The 11,009-nt window shown below is 39.6% G+C and overlaps 1 protein-coding gene across 1 annotated transcript in view; it reads right to left on the bottom strand.

Moving 5' to 3' along the window:
- The window catches only part of spcs3 (signal peptidase complex subunit 3), a 19,704-nt gene that overhangs the window by 4,451 nt on the left and 4,244 nt on the right, over positions 1-11,009 (bottom strand). Inside the window, exons 3-4 of the mRNA XM_037690023.1 lie at positions 9,701-9,777; positions 6,074-6,189 (exon numbers count right to left, since the gene is read on the bottom strand). Of these exons, the coding sequence (XP_037545951.1) occupies positions 6,074-6,189; positions 9,701-9,777 (193 nt within the window). The remainder of the gene's footprint in view (positions 1-6,073; positions 6,190-9,700; positions 9,778-11,009) is intronic.

The following is an 11,009-nucleotide window of genomic DNA, read 5'->3' on the forward strand; positions in this document are numbered from 1 at the left end:
ATTTTTCAACACGATAATGCCAGACCACATTCTGCAGCAATCACAACATCATGGCTACGTAGGAGAAGGATCCGGGTACTGAAATGGCCAGCCTGCAGTCCAGATCTTTCACCTATAGAGAACATTTGGTGCATCATAAAGAGGAAGGTGCCACAAAGAAGGCCCAAGACGATTGAACAGTTAGAGGCCTGTATTAGACATGAATGGGAGAGCATTCCTATTTCTAAACTGGAGAAACTGGTCTCCTCTGTCCCCAGACGTCTGTTGAGTGTTGGAAGAAGAAGGGGGGATGCCACACAGTGGGAAAAATGGACTTGTCCCAACTATTTTGGGATTTGTTGACGCCATGAAATTTGGAAACAACAGATTTTTCCCTTAAAATGAAACATTCTCTCAGTTTAAACTTTTGATCTGTGATTTGTGTTCTATTCTGAATAAAATATTAGATGTTGGCAACTCCACATCATTGCATTCAGTTTTTATTCACAATTTGTTTAGTGTCCCAACTTTTTTGGAATCCATATATATATATATATATATATATATATATATATATATGACTTTCTGTTCAGTGCCCTGAGATGACTTCTGTGACTTGGAGCTATATATATAAACTGAATTGAATTTATCAATTCAACACCTACAAGAACCCTGCAGATGTTGGATGCTGCAGATGTTGGATGCTGTCTATCATGGTGCACTAAGATTCATAACTGGCTGTGATTACCGTACCCACCACTGCACCCAGTATCCACTGGTTAACTGGTCACCATTAACTTCACACAGACTCTCCCACTGGTACATTTTCATCTTTAAATCACTTCTTGGTCTGCTGCCTTCATACATCTCCTCCTACATGTGTCTGTGTGAGTGCAGCTACAGCGTGCGCTCTCAGGACATCATTACCTGCAGTGTTCCCTCAGTGAGGACTGAACTAGACAAAAGGACCTTCTCCTACTCCGCTCCTGTTTCCTGGAATATCTTGAACAAAGATCTGAAGCTCTCCACCTTGACCTCTCTAAGTGGTTTCAAACATCTGTTCAGTTCATGCAGACATGTTCCTGTTTTTAGTTTTCTACACTGCCTTATAATCTGGCTGGGGTTTATTTTTTATTTTTTTGCTACTTTTTTCTTTTGATCGTCTTTCTGGTTGCCATTTTATTTTAATTTGTAAAAAAAAAAAGAAGTTAATTTTTATGCCTCTTTTACGACTGTCTATTGTTGTCGTTGTCCACTGTTGTCATCACTCTGTTAAAATCAGGTCTCTCTTGTAAATGAGCCCAGAGGTTCAATGGGACTAACCTATAGAAATAAATAAAGGTTGAATTAATTAATTAATTAGTGTGTGGTATTTTTTCCATTAATTTTATTCTCATTTAGGGCTGCAACTAACGATTATTTCAATAACCGATTCATCGGTCAATTATTTTTTTCGATTAAATCGATGAATCGGAAAAAAAAAGAAAAAAGTTTTAATTTCCACTGCTTTATTTCAAAATTTAACATTTGACTGACATAGCAATTCGCACAAAAAATAGGTTGCTATTTGACTATTCTGTTAGTAAAATATTGAATAATAAAAAATAAAAGTTAGTCAAATATCTTAAAAAAATTAATGTACACAAAAATATATACAAATGTATCTTTATACCTGCACAGTATGTAGCTACTTTGTAAAATGTGTCCTTGAGGGAAGAGTGTAACCTGGATTAAAAGTGTGGATTATTGTAACCTGGATTAAAAGTGTGGATTATTGTAACCTGGATTAAAAGTGTGGATTATTGTAGTGAAGCATTCGTCTTCAACCATGGACAGAGGCCTCATGTCAGTGACGATCATGTTCAGGATGTTTCAGTGAAGACAGCTGCTGCTGTGGTGTCCATGATGTCTGTCCATCATGGAGGATGTTGTTGTTTGTTGTTGTTGTTTTCTGGAATGAGACAGTAAATATGTTTTATAGCATAATTTACAGCAACTCAAGAAATGCCTTGTTTCACTTACAGTGTTGGGTTCAGGCAAAAGTAGCTAAAAGAGCAATTAAACACACACACACACACACACACACACACACACACACACATATATATATATATATAAAATACTTAATTACACACATTTGAGTAGATGTAATAAATGACTTAATTCCTGTTTAAATGCAATTCATCCTGCCATACCTGCAGTATCTTCAGACTTTGCCAGTAAATTAAAAGTTGAAGCTTAATCATTAAATTATTATCTTTGTGTTAGATTTATTTATAAATCACATTTAAACACTGCTTGTACCAATTAAATTGAATAAAAACTAACACACGTTCTCTATCACCGTCATTAATCAGAAAACAAAACAAACAAACAAACAGCAGCTTCATCTCCAGAGAGACTGACGTTACGTTTTCTCTCTTGAAACAGAACAAATGTAGAATATTGTAGAGACTCACCTGCAACACATGAAGAGTTGCATCAGCTGCAGCTCCTTCCTCCTCCTCGTGACTCTGACATGTTTACGTTCATCTCCGTGGTTCTCTCGTGTCGTGTTGGCGATTTTCAAAGCGGCATGTTTCTCATTTTTTATCTTTGTGAAGTTCTCCCACATTTTGGAGGACTTGGGTCGAACAGTTTTCTCTGCGTCGGTCATTTGTAAAATTGACTTAAATTTCCTTTGCAAACAGCCTCTGCTCTGCTGCCACAGGATGGATCAAATCTCAGGGAATATTCTCAGGCACGAACCAGTGGTGTGTCCACTTGATTTGGACCTTTCAGAATTTACGCGAGACCAGCAAAAACTCGAGGCAGATAGAATTCAGTAAAGACCTGCCTGCCTTGTTTGGATTGACCCTAACCCCTCACTCACAACCACGGTGCTGCAGGATCTTTCTTCAAAGTATCAAGTATTACAGCTACACGTGTTGGGAAAATGAATATTTGAGCATAAAGCAGAAGAACACTGAATGAACATCAACACCAGAAAACATTGATATAAGGTGTAATTAAATTCCTAATCAGTGGCAATTTATCATTTGTTTACCTGGAGGGGGCAGGACTTCGAAACTTTAACTGGAACCACCTGACAGGGAAGCTGGACCCGTTTGAGCTTCAGACTTCTGGGTTCTGGTCTGAGGTGTTATTGTTCAGGATTTTAAAGCATTTTTTTTTTCATTCGACCTTTATTTCTACAGGCTAATCCCACTGAGCCTCGGGGACTCGTTTACAAGAGAGACCTGGTTTTTAGTAAAGAGTGATGACAACAACGGACAACAACGACAATAATAGACAATCAGAAAAGATGCGTAGAAATGTTAATTTTTTTTAACAAGTGAAAAAAAATGCTAATTAAAATGCTAATTAAAAGGAAAAGCAGCAAAAAAACCAGCAAGATTGTAAGGTGGTGTAGAAAACTAAAAACAGGAACAGGTCTGCAGGAACTGAGCAGATGTTTGAAGCCACTTGGTTGAGAGCTTCAGATGTTTTTACAAGATATTCCAGGAAACAGGAGCGGAGGAGGAGAAGGTCCTTTTGTCTAGTTCAGTCCTCACTGAGGGAACACTGCAGGTAATGATGTCCTGAGAGCGCACGCTGTAGCTGCACTCACACAGAGACATGTAGGAGGAGATGTATGAAGGCAGCAGACCAGGAAGTGATTTAAAGATGAAAATGTACCAGTGGGAGAGTCTGTGTGAAGTTAATGGTGACCAGTTAACCAGTGAACACTGGGTGCAGTGGTGGGTACGGTAGTTACAGCCAGTTATGAATCTTAGTGCACCATGATAGACAGCATCCAACATCTGCAGCATCCAACATCTGCAGCATCCAACATCTGCAGCATCCAACATCTGCAGGGTTCTTGTAGGAGCGTTCATGTAAATAATGTCACCGTAATCAATGGAGGGAAGGAAAGTCACAGATACAAGGTGTTTCCTAACATTCAGAGTTAGACAGGATCTGTTTCTGGAAAAGAAACCCAGTTTAACTTTCAGTTTCTAGGTTTTCCACGTGAAAATTAAAAGAGAGATGTGAGTCGACCAAGATACCCAAATATTTCTAGGAATCAACAAACTCAATTGGGACACCATTTGAGGATAAAATCAGAGGAAGAACTGCTGGGATCGACTTCCTGTTTGAAAAAAGCATCCCTTTGGTTTTGTCGGCGTTTAGGACAAGTTTGAGGCGGAACAAATCTGTCTGGATGATGTTGAATGCAGATTGCAAAAGCTGGAAAGCCTTTTCAACTGTTTTAGCTTGACAATAAACAACTGTGTCATCAGCATAGAAATGTAAAGATGCATCAGGGATGCTCTGACCTACATTACCTATGTAGATTGTAAAGAGGGTGGGTCCTAAGACTGAGCCTTGTGGTACACCATTGTTGACTGTTAAATAACTGGAGGAAGTACCATTATGTTGAACACATTGCCTCCGGTCTGAAAGATAGTTAGAGAACCAACCAATGGTGTGTTCTGAGAAACCAGTTTCTGAGAGTTTATGGCACAAGATGTTCTGATCCACAGTGTCAGAATCTTTAGACAGGTCTAAGAAAAGTGCAGCACAATAATCCTTAGCATCCAGTGCTTCAACAACGTCATTAAGAACCTTCAGTGAAGCAGTGGTTGTGCATCATTTATATATTGCAACATTTCCAGGCTGCTCTACTGCTGGTTGTATTGTTTGTTCATCAAATCTTTTGATTTACTGGTTTTATTTCGGCACGACTGTTTGATACAGTTTACATGTTTTATTTTGTTTTCATTTAGTTGTTTCTGCTGTGGGACTTCACTGGAAGCACATCTGAGCTTACAACAAATATTAGTTTAGTCTCCGTTTGGGATCTGCTAGCGCAAGCTAGCCTTAGTTTAGTTTAGCTTAGCATGGCTTCTGGATCTCTCCCAGCCTTTTCCGTCCTCACTTGCCTTGTGTGTCAGATGTTTAACGTCATATAACATTACTGCTAATGGGTCAGGAAGAATAGTAGTAATGCTGTTACCTCGCAGCCGACATGTTGGTGTCTGTGGATCCGACAAGTCTGGCCACACCGTTTGTGTATTACTTTAGAATTACATTTTCAAGACATGTAGATACGCAGCAAAAAATTAGAACATCGTGAAAAAGTTTTTAAAAATTGTCCGTTTCAGAGAGTGAAACTCATATATTAAATCAATTAATCACACAGAGTGAAATATTTCAGCCTTTGTTCTTGTAACTTTGATGGTTATAACTTACAGAGAATGGAAAACTAAAACTCAGCGTCTAGTCTGGATTAGAATATTCCAGAACCAGCTTTGGGTACCTTTGTCAGTGTGGGCCGGTGCAGAGTACTGCTGGAAAATGAAACCAGCATCTCCATTAAGCTCATCAGCAGAAGGAAGCATAAAGTCTCTAAAATGTCCTGTTAGGTGCTGCATGGACTGTGGACTAAACCCAGAGGACCAGAACCAGCAGAGGACATGGACCCAAACCATCCCTGACTGTGGAAACTTCACTTTGGACTTGGTGGATTCTGGACATCTGCAGTCTTCCTCCAGACTCTGGGATCTTGATTTATAAATTTTTCATGTGAAAAGAGGACATTGGACCACTGAGACATTCCAGTTCTTTGTATCCTCAGCAGGTAAGACACTTCTGATGATGTCTCTGGTTCAGGAGTGTCTGGACTTGAGGACAGACTTTTCATGTCCGGAAGTTCCTCAGCTGATCAGGCTGAGACACCAGGAGTTTACCTGGTACCTCCTGAACCTCTTCACAATATTCTGCCTGAAACTCAGTTTTATTTTTTCATTATCTGTAAGTTAAACTCATCAAAATTAAAGAAGTAAAGGCTGAAATATTTCTGTGTTTGACAAATCTATGTAATAAATGAGTTTCACTTTCTGCAATGATTTTCTTTGTTAACTTTTTCATGGTATTCTAATTTTTTGAGGTGCACCTGTTCTTTAGATAAATGTTTTTTACTGAATCTCATTTTTATGAGAAATGAAGCATTGTTTCATTGAGTTGTAAAGGTGCCATCAGATGTATCTGTGTCTCCAAGTCATCATAACCCCCTAAAATAAAAAATAAAAACCAACCATCGGTGTCTTACCTGAGTCCATTTCCATCATCAAAGAAAAAGTATTTGGACTTCATGTCTCTGAAGTTCAGTATGGTGTTTTCACCTCGAAGAACAATCTTGTCCCACAGCACCACCTGGTTCAGAGACTGACACAAATACGCAAAGATTACGTTTAATCACCTGGGCAAATGTACACACTGGAGGAGAACGTTTGTTACAAACAAACAGGGCCAGACAAACATGCACTCTACAGAACATGTCACAGTGAAACAGGAAACAGGTTTTCTTCTATATCTTCTACTGCTTGTCTTTTGTTGGGTAATGGAAGAAACAGGCCCAGGAGACAAATCCAGCTCCTCCTCCTGGGGAACCCCAAGGTGTTTCCAGAACAGAGAGAGTAAAATCACTTCAGAAAGTTTCAGAGACCGCCCCAAAGCCTCTTTGAGTTGGACATAGTTGGACATGGAAAACCTCAATGACACCCAACCCTGTCCAGTCTTAACTTGTGAAGAGAACGTGTTTGTGTTGCAGTGATGGTGGACTTCTCTGCAGATACAGCGTGCTCTGTTGGGTATCTTGATCTTCCATTGCTGTTTATTTTTGTTCAAGTCCTTTCTAATGCTGAACGTTTTCAGGTGTGTGAATGTGTACACACAAGCTAAGATGATTTGGGTATCTGAACAGAATGCCTCTTGAAAGCCTGCCTTTGGCGGTTTATAAGGCACGTCCCACAAGGAGAAAACTCTAGGGTAGACCTAGAATTTCAGCTCTTTTGGGGGGACTCCAAGGCATTCGGGCAGAGATGGAGAGTATTGCTGGAGAGATTGATGTCTGGGTTTCTTTGCTGAACCTGTTGTCTCTTCTTATCCAACCATGGATAATCAGAATCAGATTCAGAATAAGCTTCATTATCATTGTACCAAGATACAACGAGAGTAAGTCCGTACAGTCGTCCAAAAGATGGGCAGAGTGCACGTTGCAGATTCTCTTTAAGAGCGCGGCCTGATCCTTTTCAGAATACTTTGGGCTTAGATGAGAAAAGGGGAAGTAAACATGAGGAGAGAAAGTATAAAAAAAGATCTCTCACACCATGTCCTAGACAGGGCACGGTTTGAGGCATCAAAAAAACCTACCACAACAAAGCAACATCTTCTTCTTCTTCTTTCGGCTTTTCCCTCTTCAGGGGTCGCCACAGCGAGTCATCCTCCTCCATCTCACTCTGTCCTCTGCATCCTCTGTCTTCACTCCAACTACTTCCATGTCCTCTCTAACTGCATCCATATATCTCCTCTTTGGCCTTCCTCCTTTGTCTTTTTCCTGGCAGCAACATTTCTAACATCCTTCTACCAATATACCCACTGTCCCTCCTCTGGACATGTCCAAACCATCTCAGTGTGTCCTCTCTAACTTCATCTCCCAGTTGTTCAACCTGTGCTGTACCTCTGATGATCTCATTCCTAATATTTTCCATCCTCGTCTCTCCTAAGGAGAATCTCAACATCTTCATTTCTGACACTTCCAGTTCTGTCTCCTGTCTTTTTGTCCATGTCTCTGTCTCCAGACCATACAATATAGCTGGTCTCACCACTGTCTTGTAAACTTTTCCTTTCACCTTTGCAGACACCCTTTTGTCACAAATCACTCCTGAAACTTTTCGCCATCCACTCCATCCTGCCTGGACACTCTCTTTTTCACCTCTTTACCACACTCCCCATGTTCCTGGACAGTGGATCCCAATTACTTGAAGTTTGAAGTCCTGCACATTTGTGACCTCTGCTCATTGTAGCCTCACTGTTCCACCTCCTCCCTCTCATTCACACATGAACTCTGTCTTACTACGACTGACTTTCATTCCTCTTCTTTTAAGTGCATACCTCCATCTCTGCAATTTCTCTTCCACCTGTTCTCTGTTCTCACCACAGATTACAATGTCATCTGCATATCATAGACCATGGGGATTCTTGCATGACCTCATCTGTTAGTCGGTTCATCACCAGAGCAAACAAGAAGGGGCTCAGAGCAGATCCTTGATGCACTCCCACCTCCACCTTGAAGCCATCTGTCACTCCTACAGCACATCTCACCACTGTCCTCATACATGTCCTGTACCAGTCTAACATACTTTTCTGCCACTTCAGATTTTCTAATGTAACACCACACCTCCACCCTCAGCACTCTGTCATATGTTTTTTTCTAAATCCACAAAGACACAAAAGACAAAGAGTTCTTTCTGACCCTCTCTGTACTTCTCCATCAACATCCTCAAATCAAAGATGGATCTGTGGTGCTCTTTCTTGACATGAAACCATACTGCTGCTCACAGATAGTCACCTCTTGTCTAAGTCTTGCTTCCACAACTCTCTCCCAGATCTTTATCATGTGGCTCATCAACTTAATCCCCCTGTAGTTGCTACAACTCTGTAAATCACCCTTGTTCTTAAAAAATGGCCACCAGCACACTTCTTCTCCATTCCTCAGGCTTTTTCTCACCCTCAAATATGCCATTGAATATTTGAGTCAAAAACCTCACTGCCATCTCTCCAAGACATTTCCAAACCTCCACTGGTCATCAGGTCCCACTGCCTTCCCCTTCTTCATTCTTTTCAGAGCTTTCCGGACTTCACCCTCACTAATCTTTTCCACTTCCTGGTCCACAGTTTCTATGACCTCTACTCTTCTTTCTCTTTCATTCTCTTCATTCCTTAGCTCCTCAAAGTACTCTTTCCATCTTCCCATCACACTCTCCTCACTTGTTAGAACATTACCATTCCTATCTTTAATAAGCCTAACCTGCTGCACATCCTTTCCAGCCTGATCCCTCTGTCTTGCCAATCGGTACAAGTCCTTCTCCCATACAACTCATCACACGCCCTCTGCTTCGTCTTAGCATATCCAGCTGCATGCGTGTCGTCCAAGCAGATGACGGTTCTCCGGGACCCCATTTGTTGAAAATACTTTGTCATTTGTGTCGAAAGTCCAGTTGGTCCGCTCCAAAAGAGCAGTTTTCATTTCGGAAGATGTGGAAAAATAAGAGCTGCTCAGATACACAGACAGACAGCAAAAAGCGGGAGGAGAACAGGGAGAGGGAAGAGAACACGTGCGCCTCATTTCAGAGTCAGTGAGGAAAAATTGTGCTACTATTAAGGGACCAGTGTATTCCATCCGAAGCATTTAATTCAAATGCTGTCAGCTAACCCATAAAAAACCTCCAGTCATGAAAAAACATGTAAAATCTATGTTATTTTTTAACAGTTTAGCAAACACAAACAGTTTTGAGAATTCTAACGGACTTAAAATGGGAAATTAATAGTCTGATTTAATGTCAGACAGTGCAAAATACTGTTATACTGTACGTATCTTTTTATACAGTGCTTGTAAACTCTGTTGTTAATTATATATCTACAACTGATAAACGTTTAGAGTCAAACGACAATTCTTCCAAGTGCTAACAGATCAGGTGAGTTGTTGCAATAATGCAGGAGACTGAGCATTTTCTTATTTCAAGGTTTTATCCAAACAGCTACAACTTTGTCGTTTCCCAATATAAGATGATTAGTCTAAATATGGCATGAAAGGTAACATAAAATATTTATTTCTTCGAGGACTGCTCAGCCTTTAAGTTGACATGTATAAATAAATGTGTTGACTGTGACTTACGTTGCTCTTCGTGGCATATTCAGCAGACAGGTACAGAAACAGCTGCTTAACGTTCCAGTCGAAAATCGGCTCTAAATGTGGGAAAGTTAAAGACCAATTTAGGTGCAGACAATTTCCCTGAAAAAGCTAAAAAAAAAACAGATTCTTGTTGCATATTTTCCTTTAGGTTTGTTTTGGCATGTTCTATTAACAAAGGTAGTTATTGTTGCCTCAAGATGAGAGTTCTGTGATGGAGTTAAACTCAAAGCAGTCTGCTCCTAAGATAAAGAGTTAAATTATTTTTATATATTAATGTTGCTGTTCAGTGCCCTGAGACGAATTTTGTTGTGACTTGGTGCTCTATAAATAAACTGAATGTAAATTAACTACATCCATTCATTATCTTTTACCCGCTTCTTCTATTTTTGGGTCACGGGGGTCGCCGGTGCCCATGTCCAGCAATCACTGTGCGAGGGGCGGGGGACACCCTGGACGGGTCGCAAGTCCATCACAGGGACACATAGAGACAAACGAGACAAACAACCATTCACTCTCTCACTCACACCTAGGGACAATTTAGAGTTACCAATCAGCCTAACATGCATGTTTTTGGTCTGTGGGAGGAAACTGGAGTACCTGGAGAAAACCCACGCAGCACGGAGAGAACATGCAGACCATAATGCTGCCCTAAATGAACTAGATTTTAATGCAAAATGAACGAAGGGAAATGTAAATAAAAAAAGATGTGTAAAGCCTTGTAAATTCATGTCAGGGCAGAAAGTGGGGCAGATAAGTGAAATAAAGTGAAATAAACGTGGATGCAAGCACAGACACTGGTATACGAGTAGCTGTGAGGCCAAATGCTTTGGAAAAGTCTGAGCGCCACTTAAAAGTTCAAAATGACTGACGTTTGTCAAAACGGTCAACAAAGGTCCTTTATCGTTTAAATGGCATTTCAATATGTTGAAATTTAAGAAGTATAAATGTGTAATCAATGTTTCACAGGAGGAAAACAAAACACATTAAATTACTATGATTATTGTTTAGAAATTAAAATTCAACATAGCTGCTAGTTGACAAGTTTTATATTTTTAAATATTTAAACATTTTTATATTTATGAGGTATAAATACATAATTATACAGTTTTATGATATAAAAAAATTTAAATTTGCTAAATTACAAATATGAACATTGAATGAAACTGAAAAATTAACAAGTGAAAAACCGAAAAGTAGGTATAGTAGTACAAAAAGTAAGTAGTTTATTTAAGTATTTATATATATATATATATATATATATATATATATATATATATATATATATATATAT

The sequence above is a fragment of the Nematolebias whitei genome, chromosome 16 (genome assembly GCF_014905685.2).
Source record: "Nematolebias whitei isolate Nwh7 chromosome 16, NemWhi1, whole genome shotgun sequence".
Taxonomy (NCBI): Eukaryota; Metazoa; Chordata; class Actinopteri; order Cyprinodontiformes; family Rivulidae; genus Nematolebias; species Nematolebias whitei.